We start from the raw sequence: 27329 nt of genomic DNA, 5'->3' as shown, positions 1-27329 counted from the left end.
AGAACAACGAATGCAACAAATCTTCACTAGACAATAGGTATTTATTTTTTAATGTTCATTGATATTTCATGGCTATTGTATCGTACTATTAATTATTTAGTTTGAGAATTTATCTAAATTTGCAAACTTTGCTTGAGAGTTTTTTTTGTGATATACGTGTGTGTATATATATGGTCCTATAAACTATACCGTAGGTTGTAGCTTTTGGATTTTGACCACCAAGATTTGGCCCTAGTCTTGGTCAATTCCTGGGTCCGCCACTGGCTGCTAACTTCCCTTCCAATACCTCCCAGTCGTTGTCAGAGGCTAAGCCTGTTCATTTGAGTTTATCTGCCGAATCTATCAGTCATTCAACAGTATCAGTGAATAATACTTTGCTATGATTTTTGTGCCAAGTAAGCAGGCTCAAATCCAATACCTACAGCATGAGCCATGGTTGAGTGGATCTAGCGGCCTAGTAGGAGCCCAAGCCATCATCGAGTTGATTCGATAGCCCTAGGGAAGAAAAATGGAAATGAATATCTGAATTAACTTATATTTATGTCTAATAAAACTCATAATATGGATATCTATATTATTGATTATTTTTTAATTTAGTTTTTTTAATTATTTTTAACACTTTATTTATTTATTAACTGATGTAAATTATTTTATATAATTTATAATTTCATGATAAAATTATACAACCAATGATTGCATAATTGATATATTTAATCAGAAATATATATTGATAACTTTATTATTTTTTATGAAACTATCCTTATATATATGCATACTTTAATCTCTCTACTTATGTAATAATAATTTTATAATTACAAAACTCCTAACAAAGCAAAATGACTACTTATTGCCTACCATTTTGAATTTCTTCACTTGATTTATTATTTTATTAAATATTATTATCCATTATACTTTAGTTCAGTTGGAGATCAGTAGAGGTGTACTTTGATTTCATTTTATTTTGGTCGTTGATGAACTTAGTAGTAAAACTCTATTCATGTAAGTTAAATTTAATAATACGTGCTTTAAGTTAAATTAAGTAAGTATCTGAATCCGAGACATTCGTTCTGTATTTGAATTCAAATTCAAATAAAACTATAGTAAAAGATAATATCCAAATCCGATTCTATACAAATTTAATCTGTTCAGCCATGATGCCAAAGTTGCGAACCTAGGCCTTGTTTACTTACAAAATTTTTTGCAAAATGTGAATAGTAGCACTTTCGTTTGTATTTGACAAATATTGTCTAATTATAGACTAACTAGGCTCAAAAGATTCGTCTCGTCAATTCCGACCAAACTGTGTAATTAGTTTTTATTTTCATCTATATTTAATACTCCATGCATACGTCTAAAGATTCGATGTGACGGGGAATCTGAAAAGTTTTGCAAAATTTTTGGGAACTAAACAAGGCCCTAGGCAACGCTCAACGACCATCCAACCTGGCCACAGCATGCGACCATCGCATCATGCGTCACACTCTGAATTTGTGATAAAAAGACAAATTCCTTACCTACAATCAAACAAAGACATTAGATTCGAATCACTCTCTAACCAATTCAATCCTTTTCAAAATCCATAATGGAATCTTAATTGATCGAATCACTTTCAGTTCTTAGGATCCAAGAACCGGCCTGCTATTTCCACTTGCTCCTTGGCTCTTGCCAATCCCATCGATCTCTAGTCTAGTCTCTAGAACGGCGATCCAGAAGATTTTGTACCTGAAACCACACACACACACACACACACACACACACACACACACACACACACACACATATATATATATATATATATACAGCACAAATAATAATAATAATAATAATAATAATAATAAAATAATACAATATATATTGGTGGCCAATAAACAGTTGCTCTCAACCTTTCGTTCCGTGGCCCGTCGTCTTTGTTGGCCCCCTGCCACGACCGCGTCGCGCGCTCGCGCCCTTCACGCCCTGCGCTGCGCTTGCCTCGTCGCGGCCACGTCCACCTACCTGTCCCTCTCTTTCTCTCTCTGACCCATCACCACCCCCTTTCCCAAGATCCGAGCCGCGGCCATGACCTGATCATCCGTCTCCAAGTAGGAGTACCTCGCAGGAGCAGATTGCAAGGAGCCACTGCTGCGAGTTCCTTGGCGATGGTGACCGTCGCGGCGGGGAGGCGGGCCGGGGCGGCAGGCGGCGTCGGTGGCCGCCGGCGCTCGGGCTGCGGCGGCGCGGGGCAGGCAGCACAGCAGAACAGTCCCCTGCAGCAGAAGCTACTGGCGGTCGCCGTCGCCGCGCGCTTCGCTGAGGCCGGGCCGCCGCCGTCCACGGAGGCCTCCGGCGCCGGCGCCGGCGGATGCTGCGTCGAGCTCCTCGATTGCCTCCTCGGGGCTCTCAACGTCAGCGTGGCCACTGTGACCCCGGCGCCCGCGCAGTACGGGTGGGCCGTGCGCGAGATCCGCCCCCGCGGCGAGGGGTCCGCCGAGGACCGCCACGCCGACGCTCCCTCGGGCCGCATCGCGGGCAACGGCGCATCCGCCAACGCCGCCGCGTCGCTCTACACCATGCAGGGCAGGAAGGGTGTCAATCAGGACGCCATGGTGGTCTGGGAGGTAACCCTCATCAGCATTTCATTTCTCATGTCCATCCAGCAAATAATTGGACTTTTTCCCCCATTTTCCCGATTGCTTCATCTCTGTTCTGCCGAGCTCATCTCCGTGATGTGAAACTCGTTTCGCGGATGCTCTAGAAGCATGTTCCGATACAACGGCGAAAGCGAAACATTTTTTCATGGTCTGCTGAGCTCTGCTTTGGCCAGATGTGATGTTAACGTGCAAAAGGAGAACTGTCGTCTCGCCTTTTTGTGATTTTTAAATAGGAGTTCTTAATAGGTATGCTTGAGCTGGCATAGACAGCAAAAGATTTAAACTTTGACCCAGGGCATACATGTGTCATCTCCTCCTAGAATGCCTGCCTGGACCTCCCTTCATCTGGACTAGAATACCACTTCGATTCGTCTCCTCTTGCTTGCTTCACATGGATTGCCATTGGATACTGCCGGTATAGTGTGTTTTACCCTGCACTAGTTTAATCAGAGCTTAATAATTGCTCTCCTGATGGAGAAACCTGGACGTAGGGAAGGGCTCCACATGATTCTCATCCTTATCCTTGAGTTTCCACATATGGACGATCTTATCTGTTTCATATACTCCTGGAGTTGAACAGTTGATACCTTCCATTTCCATTTGTTTATGTTCTTCTTATAAAGTTATTTTGGTACTATCCGCCGACATAAGGCATTCTTGTCTCTTTAGATTTAGGTCTTGTTACTTCACAGTTTACTGATGTTGGCTATCTATCTGTAGACGCCACATAAGTTGTTCTTATCTCTTTCTATCTAGGTTTCGTTATCATCTTCCTCACAGATCACTGAAGCTTAAATTACTAAATCTGTTGTTTGTTGTTGTGGAGCTTACCACATCAACCATAGCATCCTAATGATTCAGCTGGTAAAATAACACAGCTCATTGCATACATTGCCATTTGGAAATCGTTGTCCATTGAGGGAAACAAGTGTTATTATTGTAATACATCTTCACTCTCTACCCCCTGCTTTAATGACGTGAAAGTGGTTAACTGATTTTAGCATGCCATATTCATGGATTTCTAGTTAGCTTTTTTTTCTTCTTAAACTTAGCAGTTAGCACTTTCTTGGTGTGTATGTGCGATGGCTATGGAGGGACTATCTAGGCTTCTTAATTACTACTCCCTCCATCCCAAATTGTAAGTCATTCCAAGAATCTTGGAGAGTCAAACTTTTTTAAGTTTGACCAAATTTATTTGATAAAATAATAATTATTATGATACCAACTAAATATCATTAGATTCTTTCTTAATTATATTTTCATACTATACTCACTTTACGTTACAAATCTTAATATTTCTCTTTATAATTTTAGTCAAACGTGAAAATGCTTTGACTATCCAAGATTGTTGGAATGACTTACAATTTGGGATGGAGGGAGTACTTGATTATAAAGTACAAACAAAATGATTTTCCAGTTTCTGTTTCCCCCATTAAGTATATACTTTGAAACATGTATCATGTAGTTGGTTCCAAGAATAATGCTTGTTTTCTACTTGCAGAATTTTGGTTCAAAAGATGATACCGTTTTTTGTGGAGTTTTTGATGGCCATGGACCAAACGGCCATTTGGTTGCCAAGAGGGTCAGAGATCTTCTCCCTGTAAAGCTGAGTGCAAATTTAGGAAAGGGTGAATGCAAAGAGATTTCTACTAGCAATGTCAAGAGTGGTACTACTAAAAGAGTTGCAACCGAACACAGGGTTCAAGATACTGATGCTTCCACTGGAAATGAAGAGAATGGCGAGTACCCAGAATTTTTCACAGCACTGAGAGCTTCATTCTTGAAGGCGTTTTATGTTATGGACAGGGATCTGAAAGCACATAGAAATATTGATTGTGCATTCAGTGGTACAACAGCAGTCACAGTAATCAAGCAGGTAGAACTACTATTGTGTTTGTCAAAAAATAGTTTTCTTGTATGATGCTCCATGATGTCCTTTTGTTACTATAAGCTGCAGTTAGTTTTTAATTCATCCCGTTTATCTTGCTTTTTCTACAGGGACAAAATCTTATAATTGGCAATTTGGGAGATTCGAGAGCTGTCTTGGGCACAAGAGATGAACATAATCATCTAGTTGCTCTTCAGCTGACAGTGGACCTCAAACCTAGTATCCCAAGTATGTTTCGTCTTCATGTATTGTTCTATTCTAGAAGTCTAATATATGATGATAGATTTTTGCTTTGTTCTTTGCTGTTTATTGCTATGCAGTTCGTAACTAATGGTTCCTGCATCTATATAGTATTCTATTCTATGCTATTATAAGCCATCCGTGGATTGGCCCTCTAACTTTACAAGAATTTTCAATTCTAAAAAGTGGATTTGAGTTTTTATAGTTTTGTAACAAGTGTAGTAACTAATTCAGTGAGACTCCTGAAATAGGTGCATGTATCTAGGATTTTTAGGAAACTATTTCATGACAAGCATATGAAAGGAGATTTATGAAAGAAAATTAATGCAAGTTAATGTTTGTTGTTAAATTGATCCATATCCTTTTGGCCATTTTAATGAGTAATGACCTTCTCGTGCATTAAATCTTAAAATCACCTTTTGGGGCTTTGAGGGTCAGGATGTATAAACTTAGTTAGAGGTCTAAGTGCCCTTTTAGTTCATATTAACTAAAGACCTCCTTGCAAGATCAGTATCCAAAAATAATCATTGTATGGCTTATGTCTTCTACCTCCGTATTGACTTATGTAAATCATGATAGTGTAAACTTTGCCACTATGATACTTCTATACATTTTTTGGAATGTCAATATTTTACATTGCCTAAAATCGCAGCATAGTTTTCTGAATAAGGAAAGCTGCAAGTTCTTCAAAATTACTGCTTCCATGAAGTGTTGTTGGTTCTAGCTACTCCTGTACTTCCTCTGAAGTTGTTAGGCCCTCATAATTTTTTTCTCTCTCATATAAATATAGAGAAGTAGACCATGCTTTTATAACCATCCCACTCAGACTGTTAATGTGCTTGCACTTTATCTTCCGCAAAGGAACATTTCTAAAAACAGTGTTCATGAAACTTCTTGCATTGATGTGTTAATAAGAGATGGGTATATGTTACATAGAGCTTGTGTTCGATGGTGAACTGAAAGAGCATGTCAACTGGCTGTTTCCTTCTTTTGTTGTGTAACTTTGTTTGCATGAAATAACTTTGGTGTTATGATTTGTAGATATTACCGAAAATAAGAAAAAAATGAATCATTTACAGGTGAAGCAGCACGAATCAGGCAACGAAGGGGCAGAGTATTTTCTCTTCCAGATGAACCAGACGTTGCTCGTGTGTGGCTTCCAACTTTCAACTCGCCAGGGTTGGCCATGGCAAGATCATTTGGAGACTTCTGTCTGAAGAATTATGGAATAATTTCTATGCCTGATGTTTCCTACCACCGCATCACAGATAAGGATGAATTCGTTGTGTTGGCAACTGATGGGGTGAGCAGAGTAACTCAAACGTCTTGGTTGCTTAATACTACTCCCTCTGTCCACAAATAAATACACATCTCATTTTCCGAGGAGTCAAATATTTTTAAGTTTAACCAATACAAAAATATACTAATATTTATCATATATTCATATGTAATATGTATTATTAGATTGAGCATGAAATATACTTTCATAATATACTTATTTGCATATACAAATATTGATATTATTTGATATATTTTTAGTCAAACTTAAAAAAGTTTGACTCATCAGGAAGCGAGATGTGCATTTATTTGTGGACGGAGGGAGTACTTGTTAACAGCCAGGGAGATTTTCGCTATATGATCATCTGGGCCTCTTTGTTTTGTAGGTGTGGGATGTGCTTTCCAATGCCGAAGTTGTTAGCATCATCAGCAGTGCTCCTTCACAGGCCTCAGCAGCTCGGTTTCTTGTTGAATCAGCTCAACGGGCATGGAGAACACGGTACCCAACATCAAAAACTGATGACTGTGCTGTTGTCTGCCTCTTCCTGAATACAGAAGCAGCAAGTGCATCCTCCAGTTCTGTAACCAAAGTTTGGTGAAGAACAGAGAAGTGAGCAGCGGTAAGCACTCATTGGCTGTTAAATCAAGCACCGGGGTTCCTGCAAATCTTGTTACTGCCAAATATGAGTGGTCTTTTCTTGATGGTTCCTCTGGGTGTGTTACACTGCCAACTCTACCAAAGCCCACTTCAGTTGCGACAGATAGCTCAGAAGATTGAGCTTGCCTGCCAATTGAGATGGGATAATTTTTGCTGGAGATTTGTTCGCCTTTGTTTGCAACCTTGCATGCATCAGATTTGTTGTGACGTGAAGATAGTGCCAGTTTCATTGGCGAATTGAGTGGAAGTTATTGCGTGCTGGAATTGATAGGTGTGCAGGTTTTGTTCTTTTTGTAAAGTATTCTATCAGTTTAGTGAGATCAGTTGGTAGTAATGGGAATTGTAATAATACTGTGCCTATTATTGATGGATGGGGTGATCAGATCCATGCATAGGATGAAGTTTCTCCCTTGTTTTGTAATGTAAATAATTGTTTTGGTTTCTGCAGATCTAAGAAGTTTTCTTTTGTAATATGAAAGACTTTTGCTATTTATCTGTTGACAGATATTTTTTGGTATTAAGTCTGTCAGATTTCTATACATTTGATTTGTGCTTTAGGGTTTGTGCTACAAGTGTCTACTGGGTGGCATTTATATTAAAAAAAATCTAATACATTTAACCACGTAAAATCTGTCGACAGAACACTCCCAATAAATAATTGTTTTGGTTTTTTAGATGTGTTATGTTATAGTTTTGCTTTCCAATTAAATTCAGTAGCTCCATTGATGCGGCGACAAACCATTCCATAGTAGCTCCTCTGTACGTCCTGTATTATGATGGTTTGGGGCTTATATATAGTGTGTGGTATGTTGATTTTTTTTAGTACCATCTGGCAACTATACGCTCTAAATAACCAAAGTTGTATGATGAAATTTCGAGAGATCATATTTACCGCATACCAAGAAATGGGGTAGTTATGGACTGATTGGTTAGATTGCAAAGAAGTTTTGACTTTTGAAAGGCAGAAACAAATGTTGATCATATGATGGTTAACAGGCGATTGGAAAGGAGAATAACGGGAGCAAATTTTGCAAACTACAACTAGTGCCTTTTCTTATTTAATAAGGAAAACTGCAACTGATTGGCCAAGCTATCGCAAAATTGTGTGCTCTAAGATGCATTGCAGAAGTGCAATATTTTTTCTCAAGGCCATGTTTGAACCAGCTAAAACAAGCTGCACGCTATAAAAAACTTAAACTGGTCCAAATAGCCCAGCTTATAATACATTTTATAGCCAGGAACTATTTAACCATCAGATTATATAAAAAAACTAGCATTAGCTGATTCTGTTTAGCTATTGCGTTTATAAAAGTTTCGCCGATCCAAATAGAGCTTTAGTGTCAATTACTCTGTAGCAGGTTGCGACATTAGTCCAAACAGGTTGCGAGCATAGACGATCTGAAATCATTACGAAGATTACAAATCGTAGAGTCCTATTACTCAGACACCGATGCTGATGCTGATTTATTCAGCTAAAGTGGCTAATGCTGATTTGTTGTAAGAGAAAAAACATTGCTAGCTAGCAGTAAAATTGTGGCTAATAAGTTTAAGCGAACCCATTAATCCGCCTTGTGTTCGATCAGCTACAATCCATTGCCTGAAGGCTAGTTTTTGCCCCTCGAGCATTCATTTCTTTCCACACTTGCCAGGATATCTGTGTGAAGGGAGGTTGTGTTCGGGGCTCATACCAGAATACTCTCAACTTAACCCCGTGTCCGTAAGCTAGCCAGCTACTAGGTAGGTGATTGATTGTTTTCAACTTCTTGGTCACACAGATGGCAGCAGAGGGCTCTGGTGTCGAGTCCATAGCAGCTACTTTGTTTATGAATAAACCTGAAGAGTGTACTATACTAAATTACTGATAGGGTCACAATGTCTTGTAAAACAAAAACTGACCTGAATCTATGTGAGAACATGAGGCAATTGCCACCTCCAAGGCGCGCGGGGAGGTGTGCGGTTGCCGAGGCAGCGTCGCGGTGAGCCTTTGTTTCTCCATCCTTCTTGCTCAAGCCGGCCTTGAACCCTCCGAAATGTTAGCTCACCAAATGGTTGCCGGCTCGCGGTTGCGGTTGCAATTTTATAGGGAGTGGTAGCCTGGCAGGTCATTCTCTTGGGCGACGTACGCTTTTCCTTGTCGAAATGGTAATATCGGCTCAGTAGACGGATTTTTGAATAAACCTGCATGTGCTAGTAGGCTGTTCGAGTCTTTGACAACAGCTGACACCGATCTCAATTTCACTAAACCCTATGATGAAAGGCTCTCCCCGAGCTAGGCTTCCATTGGTTTTTGGAGTTTTCATGCTCGCGCGCAAAGTTGAACTCCCAAAAAGCTGGACGTAGGATTGAGAAGTAGGTTTTTCATTCTCACGAAAATTAAAAAGACTATACCACTTGAAATGATGGACATATTACACTACAAATGTGTCTATGTGTTACTACAATTTTGCAATCCATTGCAATCCATGAAAACCAGTGGACAGCGGCTAGAAACAGATGCATTGTAGCTGCCGCAGGAAAGTCTTACCGTGTATTTGGTTGGAAGGTTGGGACCAACCCGGATGGGTTCGACCCGCTTTTGGGGTGTTTGGATGGGGGTTGAGGAAGGGACGGGTTGAACCCCAAAGGAATACTCGCTGATTATACGGGTTGGGCTCGTCCGCCAGATTTCGACAGACGGAGCCGCTCCTGCCGGGTTGAGTGGGACCTGCGCGGGGACCACGAACAGCGTTTGTTCCCTAGTTGCGCCCGAAGTCTTGCCGCCACGCGCACGAGCACTGCCCGGCCCCCTCCGCCCAGCCGCGCGCGAGGGAGGGAGGGAGGCGAGGCCGCCTCCGCGCGCACGAGCACCGCCATGCCCCGCTCTGGCCTCCTCCGCCACGCCCCGCTCCGAAGTCCCGAGCGCGAGAGGGCCGTGCGGCCGCCTCCGCCTGGCCACGCGCGAGGGAGGGAGGGAGACGAGGCTGCCTCCGCGCGCCCTCGCCGCCACGCCCCGCTTCGGTCTCTGCCGCCACGCCCCGCTCCGGTCTCCTGCAGCGCGAGAGGGTCGCGGCCGCCTCCGCCTGGCCGCGCGCACGAGCACCCCCTCCCCCCTGCCTCCGCACGCACGAGGGAGGTGGGTCTTCACCGGAGCAGAGGGAGGTGGGTCTCTACCGCGCGCCTCATCGGAGCAGAGGGAGGTGGGTCTTCACGCGCGCCAGGAGAAGGTTGAAGAAGATAAAGGTGGTGGGTGGAAGAAGATAAGGTAGAGAAAAAATTAAAAAAAAGAAATAGGTGAGAGATTGACATGTGGGGTCCACTGGTGTCAAGTGGGATCCTCACTAACGGTGTTATCATGACATCCAACCCATATTTCCAAATCCTTCAACCAAACACTGGACGAGTTGACTCCAACCCAAAAATCAGAGATGCAACCAAACACTGGATGGGTTGGCTCCGTCCCCAAAAACTGGATTGGATCCAACCCAACCCACCCAACCCCCAACCAAACACACGGTTAGAGTTTCAGACCTTTTGACCCTGTTTTGAGTGACAATAAGCAAGATTTCAATAACCGATAGTTCTTGCCGCCCTTTAAAAAAGTAGCTCCCCATGCCAATCCACGTTCCTAGTCCTAGTTGTGTTATGGTCAAAAGAATAAGCTCGAAAGTAGTGTGTGGAAAGCCTACACAAATTATTACATTGAATAATTGGTTCATATTGAACAGCAGGACGCAATGCTAGATGTTATTATCAAAATGCGTCGACAACGTCCAGGTTTGATTAATTAACAAGGTCAAAGTGTCAGATCATGTAATAAGAATAAAGAAATAGCACAAATAAAAGTTGTGCTAGCATGCGCAAGACGTCACAAATCAAACTCTTGGAGCTGCAATACTAATACCTGCAAAGCCCATAATACCAATACACGTGGAACGTTATTTGAACGAAAATCAATCATATTATGCTCATTTTCTTCCTAAGGTGACATTTTGTTGCTGGTTTTTTACTATGCAAAACCATGACAAAATTACTGTTAACAATCACACAGTGATTTGAACAAATAATAAGCACACAATGAAATTATTTTCAAACTCATCTTCATTTTCATTAATTTCGCAAGCAAGCTAACTAAGACCATTCAATATGCATAACCTCATGTCTCATTTATCGTTCACAAATATACTTGTCTTCACATGGTGCAATGATATTTCATGACACATACACTATCCTATCAACAATTCCGTTTGCATTTTTGTCTTCTACATGAGCTAGATTGACTTCATGATCTTCCAACACAACATCACATAATTTAGCTTTCATTTCAGCACATTGTGGGATACAATCAAGTTTGTCTTCTTGTTAAACCTTTGATACACTTTAAATCATACGATAATTCACATCTCCAAGTGTAGGTAGTATAATTAAATCCTTGTTCAACACTTAACAAAATTGTTAGACCTTTAACTATGGTTGTCATTTAACCAAACAAAATCCACTAAGGGTTAAATGCACTTATTATAACATATTTTTGTGTGTTTGAGATGTTCTGTGGACCTTACATTGTTTTGCTTTGTTTTGTTTTGTTTTGTTTTGTTTTGTCTTAGTGTGATATACTAGATACGTTGAGCCTATTCGCTTGAGCTTATCTATCAAATATGTCAGCTATTTAGTAGTGTTTTACTCTCATAACAAATCAGTGAACAGTACTTTTAACCATGACTTTTTAGACAAGCGAACAAACTCAACTTTTACAGGTCTGAAGGACTTGATGCTAGTCAGCTAGTATGCTTCCTCTAAGGATATGGCTTAGTTTTTATTTGATAAATGTGCAACCATGAAGTAACTAAGCTTAAAAGATTCGTCTCGTGATTTAAAGACAAACTGTGCAGCTTTTATTTTTATCTATATTTAATGTTCCATGCATGTGCCGCAAGATTCACGGGGAATCTTGAAAAGTTTTTGGTTTTTGGGGGCGCTTGTCTAGTTTTGATTTTTTTTGGTTTTGGGTACTGTAATACTTTTGTTTTTATTTAGCAATTATTATCCAATTATGGACTAACTAGGCTCAAAAGATCCATCTCGCGATTTACAAGTAAACTGTACAATTAGTTTTTGTTTTCGATTATATTTACTACTTCATGCATGTGCCGCAAGATTCGATATGACGGGGAATCTTTTTTTTTGTTTTTGGGGTAAACTTTCCCAAAAAGTTTTGCAAATTTTTTCAGCCGTCGCATTGAATTTTGCGGCATATGCATAGAGCATTAAATAAAAATAAAAAAACTAATTGCATAATTTAACTGTAATATGTGAGACAAATTTTTTTTAGCCTAGTTAGTTTATGATTAGATAAGATTGGTCAAATGCAAATGAAAATATTACCATGTCCATTTTATAAAATTTGTTGGAACTAAACAAGACCGGCCTAAGCCACAAGTTGGTTTTTCTTGTTGCCGTCATCTAGTGCACTTTTGATCACATGATCTTTGCGCACGGAGGATGGGCGGTGGTGGCCCCCACAGCCAGCTCCGCGACGGCCGCGACATCCTGGCCTCAAAAGCAGCTCCGAGCTCTCCAGCTTGTCCAGGACGGTGCGACTCCCCAGCGACAGCGTATGCTTCCTGTGCCACACAATACACCGGACCGGAGGGGCAGTTTCGTCATCGTCGCGAGAAAACACCAGCGCAGCACGCAGCACGGCAGCGGCCGCTGCTGGTGGCCGAAAGGCTGCCGTCCAAGCAAGGGACGGGAAAAAAATATTATTGTCTGCTATGTCTTGGTCCCTGATCATAAAATTTGTAGGCGGGCAAATATACCACCCTACAGAGACTCGTCTCCTTACACGCTCTATTTCCCTTACATGTATGCACATGCTACAACATTTGTTTGGAACTCTAATAAAGACCATTTTGTACCGATAATTGTACTAGATGCCACCTTCGTAGCGGTTTCAAATCTCACCTCATTGATTCATTTGGTACATATTTGATACCGCTTCTTCTCTCTAAAAACTGCCAATTTCATTTTGTAGAGTATTTTACAAGCACCAATTTATAGGAGGACCTAAATGTAGTAATGGAGTATAAAATATTGGACGTGTCTATATAACACTTAGCATGTTATAGTTTTTTCTAACTAATTATAAAAGAACATATTTTTTATGTACCTTCTTCTTTGCCCACAAGCCACCGCTTGCGGCGATCTCTTTTTTCCTTCCTCCTCCTACCGTCGCCATGGCTATGGGTGCCCCACCCTAACTTGGTCTAGCCGCCTCCTACGTTGTCGAGATTCTAATAGCCACCCTCCTATCATCTTCATCATCTGGTCGGCTTGTCTCGCCTGAGACCCTTCTAAACTCGTCAGATTTAGAGAAGAAGAAGGAAGGAGGGAGGAAGACTGGGGCCTTGTTTAGTTTCCTAAAAATTTTGCAAAATTTTTCAGATTCCCCGTCATATCGAATCTTTAAATATAGATAAAAATAAAAACTAATTGCACAGTTTGGTTGAAATTGACGAGACGAATCTTTTGAGCCTAGTTAGTCCATAATTAGATAATATTTGTTAAATACAAACGAAAGTGTTACTATTCATATTTTGCAAAAATTTTTGGAAGTAAACAAGGCCTGGAAGAGGAAGTGAAGAGAAGGGGAAAAAAAAAATCTAGTGTTCGATTGCTGTAGCCATTGAAAATCAGCAGAACTATAGGTCCTTGAGGCAAAAGTGCAGCTATTTAAATGCCTTTTCCCGTCCGGAAACTGCGCATTTCAGGACCAGAGCAGAATTCTTCGATTCTTTCAAACCACAAGAAAACAAAGCAGCACGTAATTACCATTTCTGCCCTCCGTCCCCTCTCCCCACCCCCCTCTCCAACTCCGTCGTCGCGACCGGCCGCGCCGTCATCGCCGGCGGCAACCAGCACGTGCGGTGGACCAGTCGCGAAGCAACCGCGCGGAAGAGAAGGGTAAAAAAATAGGACTGGTGGAAGTCGAGTCGACAAGCAACAGCAAGCAGCAGCTTGCGGGGTTGGTGGGGCAACCGAGCAGAGATAGTCCAATTCGCCGCCTCGCCGGCTACTGACCTCGCCGGCGGCGGGGTCCCCTCTGTTGGAGCCGACGGATCCGTTGTCCCCTCTGATCCGAACCTGATCCGCCCATGGTACTGTTCCGGATCCTTTGCTTGTTTAGCCCTTTGCTTTCCCAACTAGCTTGTGTGCTGGGCATGCTTCGCTTCGCCTGGCTGCTGATCGAATCATGTTTCGCTGGGATTCGCGACTCTGTATTGGTTCAGAATTCAGATGGCTTAATTGATATGCGAGTTGCTGCTTGCGCATTTGGAAGCCTTAGTCAATGATAAAATTTTCAACCCTAGCCGTATAAGATTTCTTGCACAGCATGCTCTGCTCTCGCCTCTCGGTACAGTACTTACAGCTTTTAGAAGGAGCTTCGCTGCTATTTTTGGAGTTCGCTAACTTCCTGTGTGTGTGCCGATTTAAGAGGAAGCCCCCATCCCCCCCCCCCCCCCCCCTCTTTTTTTTTTTGTCTTATTTGGAACTTGAATAGACAGCATGATTAGATTTCTTGTACAGTGTGGTGTGTTCACGCAGAGTACTGGTATTCTTACTTCACTTAATAGATGAAAGCATCATGTTGATGATGGAAAGCCTAGCTTTTGTTTGCAGTAATGTCATGAATGCAGAATAACATATATATTAAGAAGATTATATTCAGGCTACCCCTCTGATTTATGACCTAGTGCGAAAGAAACCTTAGTTTGAGTTTGGATGAGCTTCTTCAAGTTTGCTAGCAGTGATGTTAGGGCTGGAAATAGAACTACATTTCATTGGTCAGTATGCTCATTTCTTGTTGGTTGTGTATGGAAGACATTCTATATCAAGTAGGCGACCAAGGATGTTTCTTACTAAAGATCTAACTAGAGTTGTTGTAGAAAACATTGATGCTTTGATGAGCCAGTAGTAAGGACTAAATTAGTTATTGATGGTTTCATGAATGAACTTGCTATAAATTTTATGCCAGGATATTTTAAAATTTTAACACCAGGAATCTTGTTCTTGTGGTTTAAAGTTGCATATTTGAATAACTCAAATTGCATTTTTCCTATTCCTTTACTGGTTTGTAATCTTACTGATCTCTCAAGTTTATTGATTCATACTTAATGCATAGTTGCCTCAATAATATATCATTTACATTTAGTATGCTGTTCGTATTTGTATTACCTACCTGCTATCCATGTATCGAAGTGCTTAGCAATCTGCATACCGTCTGTAGAGTAAACCGTTTCTTTGGGGCCCTTATAAGTCATAAGAGACCCTTGCAATTGTACTGAAAATTGCAGTTCTTTGGATATACCTGGCAGTGCACCTAATCATTGTGCTAGTTGTAACATATTTCTATTGTACTTCAGAATTTGGTTAAGTGCTGAGATACATAATTGATGCATAAATGGGAAGTGCAAATTTCCATTCTTATTTTCATGCATGGCTGGGTAACATATTGCATAAGTAGGGTTCAAATCAATCGTCACAGAGGAACTACAGAATTTATTTCTTATATATCACTATAAAAGATAACATCTAGCCTCCTCATCTGTTTGGGGATAAAGAAAACAAATAATTTTTCTATGAAATTTTGTTGCGTCCCAAAGTTTATTTTGTTAGGCCTAGGACATGTTTTATTGGTAGTAAGTCTGCTCTGGCTATTTGCCAGATGCCTAAGGGGTTGTGTTGCTTACCTTGTTGTAACTTCATTCCGCTGGAAGTTGGATTCTCCATCTTCTTCCCCTCTTTTCCTCTGAATGATGTTCTGAAACAAATTGGTTTCACTTTTTGTCCAAAATCTCATCCTATGTACCTTGGAGGCCTGGTAAACATGTTCACCAGGTTCAAAGCCTGACTCATTGTGTCCTTAGAATACTGTTTCTTAAATAATTTCAGTCACAGTATCACACACTCAATAAGTCACATCTATAATAATTCAACAAAATGTGTTGAGTTCATGAACATAGTGATATGAGAAGCAAGGGAGGGAGAGGTAGATGATGCTTTAAACATAACCTTAGCTCTGTTTTCCTTGACATTTCATTGATTATTGCACTATTTTTCTCACAGGGAACTCCAGTTAATATCATCGTTGGTTCTCATGTTTGGGTGGAAGACCCAAATCTAGCTTGGATAGATGGGGAGGTTGTTAGCATAAAAAACAATGAAGTACATGTGCAGACATCGAGTGGGAAAAAGGTACCGTTTGCTGTTTCTTCTCATGTGTTCTGCATAAGGTCTCCATCTTGCTATTAATATGAATTCAAATTATGTTGGTGTTATTCTTGAAAGCAGGGACGAAGCTAGAAAAAAATTTAGGGGGGGCTGAACAAAAATTCTACATCGACTTAGCTCTACTATTATCCCTCGTAATAAAAAAATATATTAGTTTAAAGTAGTCTTAGATTAAAAATATAGACCAATAATGAAATTCACAAAATATATCTAAAAAATAAAGTTCTCAGCCCACCCTACTTTATAAATTTATGTCTAAAATTAGAAGAAAAACACTAGAAATTTCACTAGGCCAGCAGCGGTAGGGGGGGCTGGAGCCCCCCTAGCCCCACCGCTGGCTTCGTGCCTGCTTGAAAGGAAGTTCTACAGTTCTGTTCCAGTATTTTATATCAACTGGACTCAGGATATAGGCTGTATCTTTTTGACAGAAAATGGATTCTGAAAGTAATGCTTTTGCACAGGTTACCACAGACAGGTCAAAAGTTTTTCCCAAGGATATGGAAGCTCCACCAGGAGGAGTTGATGATATGACAAGACTTTCATACTTACATGAACCTGGTGTTCTACAGAATCTTGCTACCCGCTATGAACTGAATGAAATATATGTGAGCTTGTTACCCTTTCTGCCTTAAAAAATCTTACACCAAATAAATTGCATAAGTTGCTCATGATAACAATTCATTTGCACTCTCAGACTTACACAGGCAGCATTTTGATTGCTGTAAATCCATTTCAAAGATTGCCACATCTTTATGATACCCACATGATGGAACAGTACAAGGGTGCAGACTTTGGGGAATTGAGTCCCCATGTCTTTGCTATCGCGGATACTGCTTACAGGTACATTCTTGTTGTACAAATACTCTATTTATATATATGGCAACATGCCATTCATGCACTAATTTACATAACTGCATTACTCTGGCGCAACCTGTCAATGTGAACCAGGGCAATGATAAATGAAGGGAAAAGCAACTCTATATTGGTCAGTGGTGAAAGTGGTGCTGGGAAGACTGAGACAACGAAGATGCTTATGAGATATCTAGCGCACTTAGGTGGGCGGTCTGGAGTAGAAGGACGTACAGTGGAACAACAAGTTTTAGAGGCAAGACCATTTAACCTCATTTATTTATCTGCTTGCTATATGCATCATTTAGATGGAAAACATATGTATTGGTTGATTGCCTTATATTTCTACCATACATAATTTCAGTCCAACCCAGTTCTTGAAGCTTTCGGTAATGCTAAAACTGTGCGAAACAACAACTCAAGGTAAGTATTTGATTGGTTGCTCTCTCTGTTTCTCCCCTTTGGATACCATCAAATGGTTGTTTGACGTTCCCATTTGTTTTCAATTTCCGGTAAAGTCGTTTTGGCAAGTTTGTTGAGATCCAATTTGACAAGACTGGGCGGATCTCAGGAGCTGCTATCAGAACTTACTTGCTGGAAAGATCACGCGTGTGCCAAATTAATTCCCCAGAAAGAAATTACCATTGCTTTTATTTCCTTTGTGCTGCACCACCTGAGGTACATTTTCAAACTGAATCACTTGTGCTATGTGGTTCTTGATATTTTGGCATGTAACTCAACATGGTTGCTATGGATCTTTCTAATGTGCAGGAAACTCAGAGGTATAAGCTGTCTGATCCTAGATCGTTCCATTACCTCAACCAGTCGAGCTGTATTGAGGTGGATGGAATAAATGACGCTGAAGAGTATTTAGCAACAAGAAGAGCTATGGACATAGTTGGAATCAATGAGGAAGAGCAGGTGTCTGTCTTGTTATTCTGAAGCTACTAGAGTGTTAGTTTCAGGATTAATGTCAACCATCACAATTCATTTATCTTACAGGAAGCTATATTCAGGGTTGTAGCTGCTGTACTTCATCTTGGAAATATAAATTTTGCCAAGGGAACAGAAATTGATTCTTCTGTAATCAAGGATGATAAGTCCAGGTTCCACCTTAATACCGCAGCAGAACTTTTGAAGTGAGTGCATGTTTCTCCTTGATAGAATGCTTGATTTTCTTATCTGTTCAGCATGACCGCAAAAATTCTAAGCACTAAAATTTCGTGCAGATGTGATTGCCAGAATTTGGAAAAGGCACTGATAACACGAGTTATAGTCACACCTGAAGAAGTTATCACTAGAACACTTGATCCTGCTTCTGCACTTGCTAGCAGAGATGCATTAGCTAAAATAATATACTGCCGATTGTTCGATTGGTAATGACTCTTCCTCACCTGTCTAGAAAATCACAGTTAGATTTCAGTGTTTATAACCTGACATCTGTTATTACTGTGATCTTGTGCACAGGATTGTGGAAAAAATTAATGTCTCAATTGGACAGGACCCAAACTCAAAACAATTAATTGGAGTTCTTGATATCTATGGTTTTGAGAGCTTCAAAGTTAACAGGTAGTTTTGTAACTCTTCTGAACTAGATAAAACATCCGCATAATAGAATGAACTAAATGGAGCTGTTGAATTGAATTATTGAACAGTTTTGAACAGCTATGTATCAATTATACAAATGAAAAGCTGCAACAACATTTTAACCAGGTATGTCATGACTTTACTCTTGATGAGACGATGGTATCACTTTATTCTTGAGATTCCCGACCTAAAGACCTAAATTAAATATGTGGCATTTGTCATGCAGCATGTGTTCAAAATGGAACAAGAAGAGTATACCAGAGAAGAGATAAACTGGAGTTACATCGAGTTTGTTGATAATCAAGATGTGCTAGACTTGATAGAGAAGGTACACACTACATACTATGACAAGACACACTAAGTTCCAAGGTTGTCGGTTTGCCCAAAAAGAAAAGAAAAGAAAAAGAGCAAGATTGTCATAAATATCACCTTTTGAAAGAGTATAGATACTAAAAAATGCAATACTTGGGGTCTACAGCTAAAAACTCACTTTTTTTATGCTTTTGTATTTCTAGGATGAGCTAGGGTTGGGTGAAACAAATTTTTAAGTATTTGGTAATGGAATTTCTGAGAGAAACAGTGTTATTTCAAATTGTCTTAGAACTATGTATGGCACTAGTAACATTTATTCCCATGTTTTCAGAAAGGTGGATTGATTGCACTGCTGGATGAAGCATGGTACGTTTTGGGAATTCCCACTTGCAAGCGACATACTATGGCAACTAGTTGTTTGTTATTTCAATCCACTTTTGTCTGACTGCTTGTAATTTGATGACTTCTTTCCCTAAAAACTTCTGTGCAGTATGTTTCCTAGATCAACACATGAGACGTTTGCACAGAAGTTATATACAACATTTAAGAATAACAAGCGGTTTGCCAAGCCAAAGCTTTCACGCACTGATTTTACAGTAGTCCATTATGCTGGCGATGTAAGTCTTCTTCATAAAAGGATATGCGTATTCTTGGTGAAACATTGTTAGTATCTTACCAAGATATTTTTTGGCACCATCCACAGGTGACATACCAGGCTGATTATTTCTTAGACAAGAACAAAGATTATGTAGTGGCTGAACATCAGGATCTGCTGAATGCTTCTTCATGCCCATTCGTAGCTGGTTTATTCCCTCCTCTCCCACAGGAGACAGCAAAGTCTTCAAAATTTTCATCCATTGGATCACGTTTTAAGGTGTGAAATTCTGTTCTATTTTTTTAATCCTATTACACAGTATGCTTATTCAAAACATTGCACTTTACGTTTTCACCATATCAATAATATGTTTCTTTAGTAGCTATCATTTCTTCCTTATCTGTATTCTTGGAAGCGTCAGTTGTGAAAAATATATATTCCCCATTGCATATTTTTTCCCTTAAAAGAACATTTGGTGCCAATGTTGAAACATACCATCCTTGTTGCTCTGTCACTTCAATCCATGCCTGGAACCTGATTCCACATATTAGGCTTTGATCTATGTCAGTGTCATATTTCCCTATTCAACGTTCCCCAATACATAAACAGTTGTGGGCTTGAGGCAGCTTTTGACATACTTAGCATGGCACCTGATGGCATTTTATTGCAGACAATCCGATATGCTAATGTTAGCTAGAGTTTACCAAATCCCAGGCATGCTTTTATTAGGGGGCCTCTTCATCTAGACCGAAATTAAATGCAAGTTCCTCTCTTCGTTGTGGTTTCAGCCTGCTTTTGATGGTGTTTATCCACAATGTAGTAGTTTAGAATAGTACATCGCATCTGGTCAGCTTGTTACACTACTTGGACTGTATGCTGATTCAACATTTTTTTCAAGACTGAAAATGCAAAAGATCATATACTGGTCTGGGGGATATATAGGCCGGATGGCCTCCTGCATTGCTTCCTTAGTGAAAGTTGAAGGGAATTAGATAATAGGCTTAGTGTGCTTCATTCTGAAGTTCACATCACCGTCCCTATCAAAATCTGCTTATTGGTCCTTAGTCACACTAATTTTTTTTCCAAACATGACTATGTTTACTGACTAATAAACTCTGCACTAGCTTTGTCTTTAGATCACCAACGCTATTTTTTTTCTATAATCTTGTCTGATGCTGCTAAATACGATTCCACAATGTGTGCAATTGTATTAGCATGAGGTGGTCTATATGAAAAGAATGTTTGAAATGCATGCAGTTTTATTTTGTGACATCGTGCCTGATATGTGGATAAAAGATATAAGTTGATAAAGCCTTTTTAAAATGCACCGTGGTCCAACTTAAGGCATGTGTCTGTATGCTTCCTTTGGTATGCGTACATCTGTGTCACTACAATGATGTTTTTGGAAAGTTGTGCTTCCTCCCAGATGGTGTATACAGTGTATGTACATGGTTTCTCTCTGTGCTAAGTGACATAGTAGTGTGGAGATAAAATTTAGCATGCCATCATGACTATAATGAGTGCTTTACCCTTTTTGAGTTTTTGTTGGTTTTACGTTTGGTAAGCATGAAACCAATGCAAATATGTTTTTTTATGTACTGGTACATCAAAATAGTAAAGCAAGCTTGTTCATTCTCCCTAATGTTCTCTCTACCTATTTATTGTTGATAACTGATATTCTTCTACAATTTTCAGCTGCAACTTCAATCTCTCATGGAAACTTTGAGCTCTACCGAACCCCACTATATTAGATGTGTGAAGCCAAATAATCTCCTTAAGCCAGCCATTTTTGAGAATACAAATGTTATACAGCAACTAAGATGTGGAGTAAGATTCTTAAACTCTACCAGCGTAATTGTTGTTGTTAGCATCAGTTGAACTAACTAAGATGTACCACAGGGTGTTCTTGAAGCTATCAGGATCAGCTGTGCTGGATACCCCACAAGAAAAACATTTTATGAATTTGTCAATCGTTTTGGTGTCCTTGCTCCTGAAGTTTTAGAAGGGAGGTAGGAAATCCACAAAGAATGCAAATGGACTTTTCTGCCCATTTTCCGCATTTGTTTTTGGCATTTCAATCTATTCATTTGCATTTTGCTTTTTTCCCCTTTGTATTCTTGTGCCTAGCAATGATGATAAGATTGCGTGCCAAAAGATTTTGGAAAAAGTGGGTCTGGAGAATTACCAGGTAACACATGGAACTGCTACTGTGATCCCATAGCTGCTGATTTTTTCATGTTCTCTCATATAGCATTGGAACCTAATACTAGACATCTAATTACAACATAGTATTTCAGTGATCTGAACTATAATTTTTCTTACCTGATTTTTTTGCAGATTGGAAAAACAAAGGTGTTTCTGAGAGCTGGACAGATGGCTGATTTGGATGCTCGTAGAGCTGAAGTATTAGGGAGAGCAGCAAGAATCATACAGAGGCAAATATGTACATATATTGCAAGGAAGCAGTTTGCTGAGCTTAAAAGATCAGCAATGCAGCTACAATCTTTTGTCAGAGGTACTGTTTCCTCTCTCTTTGTTGAAGTGGTAGGCAGAAGTATTTCTGATGATGATTTTCTCTTCTCAAGTATTTACACTGTGAATGCATGTGGCTTTGGAGGCATTCTTCTGACTTCACACCTATCAATTTTCCTCTTGAAATCCAGGAACCTTGGCCCGTAAGTTGTATGAGTGCATGAGGAAGGAAGCGGCAGCAGTGAAAATACAAAAGAATATGCGACGCCACAAAGCACGAGAATCTTATTTACAATTGCAAGCAGCTGCAATCACACTGCAGACAGGCTTAAGGGCAATGTCTGCTCGCAAAGAATTCAGGTTCAGAAAGGAAACGAAAGCAGCTGTCCACATCCAAGTATGATCTTTTCAATTAAGCTGCTATTCAAATTTCAGAATTTTCGCAGTACTGTTTCCTTCTGCAATATTTCTTTTCATTTAATGATTATTTGATTGACATGCTATTTCGAACACAGGCTCAATGGCGCCGCCACAGAGACTACTCATATTACAAGAATCTGCAAGGAGCAGCTCTTACTTACCAGTGTGCCTGGAGGCAAAGGCTTGCGAGAAGAGAGCTCAGGAAGCTCAAGATGGTACATTGTTAACTTTTACTGTATGGGCCAGTTTTCCATACTATGGCACAAACTTCAACACTTTATTTGATGAACCATCTACAGGCCGCAAGAGAAACAGGGGCCCTTAAAGAGGCCAAGGATAAACTTGAGAAGCGTGTTGAAGAACTAACCTGGCGCTTAGGATTGGAGAAGAGATTAAGGGTAGTTTACCTGTACTTTCTTTATTTCTCTTCTTATCTTGACACTGGTTTAAATTTGGTAATTGTGGGCCTATTCTTATGTTCTTAATTTGCAGACTGATCTTGAGGAAGCAAAAGCCCAGGAAATTGCTAAGCTGCAAGAGACATTGCATGATATGCAACTTCAAGTTGAAGAATCGAAGGCCATGGTGGTTAAGGAGAGGGAAGCTGCTAGAAAGGCAATTGAAGAAGCACCTCCAGTAATCAAAGAGACTCCTGTGCTAGTTGAAGACACGGAAAAGATTAACTCACTGACGGCCGAAGTTGAACAACTAAGGGTATGGTGGCAGCTGATATTTCTTTGTGACATTTTCATTGACTACAGTAACCTCTACACTCATTTGGATCATTTGCTGCTTTTATCATATGAATAAAACACTGTTAATCATCTCTGTTTCATAGTCTGAAATATCTAGAATAAGATAACCATATGAATAAAATGTCAATCATCTCTGTTTCACAATTTGTAAACTGTTCAGAAAAGATAATGATTGAACTAAAGGATGCTTTTGTTAGAGTACGTAAGGGACCTCCACATAACAGCTTTGTGCTTGGAATTTGAAAACATATGCTTGTTTCATGATTGAGTTGAAGTTATTACTTATTATTATTATTATTGCAGGCTTTGCTGCTAACTGAAAGGCAAGCGACAGAAGCTGCAAAAAGAGAACATGCTGAATCTGAACGGAGAAATGAAGAACTAATTAAGAAGTTTGAGAGTGCAGAGAAAAAGATTGAGCAACTTCAGGACACTGTCCAGAGGTATATCATAACTAAAACTTTATAATGCACTCTTTCCATATTATAAGACGTTTTGGCTTTTCTAGATACATAGCTATGTATCTAGATATACACTATATAGTCTATGGCCATGGTTTAGTAATAGTAAAATATCCTTCTCCTGCTCCCCAGGCGTGTTTAAACCCTGGTTTTGGCTGTACTTTTTCAACTCCTTTTTTCCCTCTTAATTGAAAGGCAGAGCTCCTGCCAATTTTTCGAAAAAAAATGGTATAGTAAAAGCAATGTATCTAGAAAAGCCAAAACATCTTATAATTTGGAATAGAGTGTGCATTTAATTAGTCTCACCTATTTAATATGATTTGTCACTCTGTTTTTGTTAAGAATAAATACTATATATATTTTTGTGTTGAAACACAGGCTGGAGGAGAAAGCAACCAACATGGAATCTGAGAACAAAGTCCTCCGTCAACAGGCTGTTGCAATTTCTCCTACGGCAAAGTCATTAGCTGCATATCCTAAGTCTCCTTTCCAGGTATGCCAGGTTCCTTCATACTACAGGCATTCTGTACATTTATACTTTCATTGCAGTGACATAATATTTTAAACTAATTCTACTTTGTTAGCTGAAAACTCCGGAGAACGGGAATGCTCTAAATGGAGAAGTGAAGTCATCACCAGTAAGTGAAAAGAACAGTGTAAAGAACATTTCACATACAATTCTGAAGTAACTGGTATTAAGTGATAACCTTTTTATGTCCTGAAATATTTACATAGGATGTCACCCCTATCTCACCAATCCCCAAGGAGCTTGAGGCTGAAGAGAAGCCACAAAAATCACTTAATGAGAAACAGCAGGTTTGCTATATGTGATTACTTTGTTCGTTGTACCTTGGTTCCCTAAAACCATGCACTTACTTTGGTTTGATGGTGAAGTTATATCAGTTGTGATTTCTCTTCATCATATATGAATTTTGTGCTTCAGGAAAATCAAGACCTGCTGATCAAGTGTGTCTCACAAGATCTGGGATTCTCCAGTGGCAAACCTATTGCAGCTTGCCTTATCTACAGGTGTCTTCTACACTGGAGATCATTTGAAGTTGAAAGAACTGGTGTTTTTGACCGTATTATTCAAACAATTGGCTCTGCTATTGAGGTAATGAACTGTTGCTTGTTTGTTTGACTTTACTCCCTTTTTCTTGGAGAACTACGCTTCACAATTTGATTGCCTAGTATATACTCTGACTATTGAACTGGTATATTATGCTTTCGTGATACCACTGGAACCATGTAAACGTAGCTATAGTCCATATTAAAATTTTTGAATACCACAGGAACGATGGAGTAGAAGTCCATTGTTTATAGTTGATGTTTTGTGCTGTTGCTATATATTTAAGTTCGAATTCTGTCATTCCAAAGTCCCAGGACAACAACGACAAGTTGGCATATTGGCTCTCGAATTCATCGACATTACTTCTGCTGCTGCAACGAACACTGAAAACAAGTGGAGCAGCTGGACTCACTCCTCAAAGGCGCAGGTCATCTGCTGCATCTTTTGGGAGGGTGTTTTCGGTAAAACATTGTTCTTCACCCTGGTTTTTTACTTGGCATTCTAGTTTTCTAGTCAGCAAAAATGCTTAATTCACTGTTTCTGAAATATAAAGGGGATGCGAGCCTCACCACAAAGTGCTGGGCGTGCTTTTCTGGGAAGTCGCTTGATTGGAGGGCTAGGTGACCTTCGTCAAGTTGAAGCCAAGTACCCAGCTCTGCTTTTCAAGCAACAACTTACAGCTTTCCTTGAGAAGATCTATGGAATGATAAGAGACAATTTGAAGAAGGAGATATCTCCTTTGCTTGGCCTTTGCATCCAGGTACCAATGATTGTCGCTATACTATTTGTTATTTACGGAGTTGACACCATGGTTTATTTTTTACTTGTTTTTTTATTTTTTCAGGCACCAAGAACATCCCGTGCAAGTCTAATTAAAGGATCACGTTCCCAAGCAAATGCCTTAGCTCAGCAAACTCTGATCGCCCATTGGCAGAGCATTGTGAAAATATTGACAAATTACTTGAATGTTTTAAAAGCAAATTATGTATGTCACCTAAAAATATGCATTAACATGACTCACATCCCATTTTTTTTCAAAAAAAAAGAAAGAATTTGCATTGATATGACTCTCATTGATATTGACAGGTCCCTTCATTCTTAATCTGCAAAGTGTTCACTCAAATCTTTTCATTTATTAATGTTCAGTTGTTTAACAGGTATGATTCATAGTTGCTCTATCTGTGCTACATTAAGTTCTCTTTCTGGTTTTAAAAGAAAGTCCTTGTATTGTAGTCTTCTTCTTCGCCGGGAGTGCTGTTCATTTAGCAATGGAGAATATGTGAAAGCTGGATTGGCAGAATTAGAGCAATGGTGCATTTATGCAACTGAAGAGGTAAATACAATCTCTCTCTCACCTTTGGACAATTTAAATTTATATGCTAATGTTATGTTGCATGGACAGTATGCAGGTTCTTCCTGGGAAGAATTAAAACATATTAGGCAGGCTGTTGGGTTCCTTGTATGTATTTTATGCTGATTGGATGTTTTATTTTATTTGTAAGTTTTCTATATTGAAAAATAGATATTCTAACAGTTTATATTATAGGTAATTCATCAAAAGCCAAAGAAAACATTGAAAGAAATTACGAACGATTTGTGCCCTGTAAGTCTTGCTGAACTCAGTTAACTTCAGCTACTCATCAACATTTGTAAGTTATGACTTAACAGCTTGTCACATGTTTTGTTAATTTCAGGTCCTTAGCATACAACAGCTATATCGAATCAGTACAATGTACTGGGATGATAAGTATGGTACCCACACTGTTTCATCAGATGTAAGCTTTGTTCTACTTGATTTAGTTGTTACTCGCTCAAATTTCCAATGCTATTGTGTATTGTGTCAAGATATGGTGCTATTTGGTTTCTGATGGAAAAACAAATTGATGTTAGGTCATCTCAAGTATGAGAGTAATGATGACGGAAGATTCTAATAATGCAGTGAGCAGTTCGTTCTTGTTGGATGATGATTCCAGGTTATTATTTTCCTTACTCCTACTCAGATATATTGTCGACTTACGGTTACTTGAGGCTCGTTGCCTGACAGTGTACTCCTAATCACAGCATTCCATTTTCGGTGGATGACATCTCGAAGTCGATGACAGAGATCGAGGTAACAGATGTCGACATGCCACCTTTGATCCGGGAGAATTCTGGCTTTACCTTCCTACACCAAAGAAAGGACTGACAGGGTGGTCCTTCCAGCTGCAAGTCTCTTTCTACATTCTTTTCCCCGCTCAACCTGTGCATAACTCATGTACATACGCTCATGCCTTTTGCTCTCTGGTCAGGGTAATTGTTAGATTTATTTTATCTTTGGTTTGATTGATTGGTTCTTTCCTCAACCTTCTCCCAATTTTTTTGGGCGAAGGGTCCACAATCTATGTTATATTGTAGTGAAGGGGGTCGGATGCCCCCTGGTCAGGTCCCCGAGCTGCTTTTGGAAAAGCTCGTGGTCATTAAGCAGTTAAGCGTGTGGAAAAGGTTTTCCACATCTATAAGTTGTCCATTGTGTCGCCTTCTCATATGGATCATCATCATTTTGTAAATTGCAAAGAAGATTATAGTTGGAAAAAAAGAGATTACAGTGGTAGTAGTGTTCTGGAGTTTGGATCTCATGAATATTCTGCTGATCATCTTGGTCACGGGAAGATCGTTTCCCTGATATATATATATATTTTTAAAAAAAACAAAGATTATTACATCGAGATGGTAGGATAATCTTGGAAGCACCTCCAAACTCCGTATATCAGGATGTATAATGGCGACAAAGGTTTTACAAAGAGTATACTAGGCTAATGACGGTTAATCAAAGACTAGTTCGCAATCCATATGTCTAGGACAAAAATGC

The 27329-nt window shown here is 39.7% G+C and overlaps 2 protein-coding genes across 2 annotated transcripts; both read left to right on the top strand.

The window, feature by feature from the left end:
- On the top strand, positions 1882 to 7233 carry LOC8078220 (probable protein phosphatase 2C 38). Its single transcript, XM_002458002.2, is given in 6 exon segments — positions 1882 to 2597; positions 4132 to 4506; positions 4629 to 4746; positions 5838 to 6061; positions 6423 to 6618; positions 6621 to 7233. Coding segments are annotated over 6 exon segments (1566 nt in total). The 5' UTR covers positions 1882 to 2138; the 3' UTR covers positions 6815 to 7233.
- On the top strand, positions 13426 to 27084 carry LOC8078219 (myosin-17). Its single transcript, XM_021456790.1, has 39 exons — positions 13426 to 13827; positions 15797 to 15925; positions 16423 to 16566; positions 16656 to 16801; positions 16910 to 17066; positions 17175 to 17233; positions 17329 to 17488; positions 17582 to 17731; positions 17813 to 17949; positions 18040 to 18186; positions 18278 to 18379; positions 18466 to 18523; positions 18624 to 18725; positions 19041 to 19075; positions 19200 to 19326; positions 19413 to 19583; positions 21000 to 21131; positions 21204 to 21313; positions 21432 to 21492; positions 21642 to 21819; positions 21968 to 22173; positions 22292 to 22411; positions 22496 to 22594; positions 22689 to 22910; positions 23255 to 23394; positions 23791 to 23905; positions 23997 to 24050; positions 24148 to 24228; positions 24356 to 24526; positions 24790 to 24942; positions 25035 to 25241; positions 25326 to 25466; positions 25568 to 25638; positions 25715 to 25814; positions 25884 to 25940; positions 26028 to 26084; positions 26176 to 26256; positions 26372 to 26454; positions 26543 to 27084. The coding sequence occupies exons 1-39, from the start codon at positions 13825 to 13827 to the stop codon at positions 26664 to 26666; spliced, it is 4590 nt and encodes a 1529-aa protein (XP_021312465.1). The 5' UTR covers positions 13426 to 13824; the 3' UTR covers positions 26667 to 27084.

This window comes from Sorghum bicolor, chromosome 3, assembly GCF_000003195.3.
Source record: "Sorghum bicolor cultivar BTx623 chromosome 3, Sorghum_bicolor_NCBIv3, whole genome shotgun sequence".
Classification (NCBI taxonomy): domain Eukaryota; kingdom Viridiplantae; phylum Streptophyta; class Magnoliopsida; order Poales; family Poaceae; genus Sorghum; species Sorghum bicolor.
Note: the sequence above shows the minus strand (reverse complement) of the source record. Positions and strands in the feature narration are given on the sequence as shown.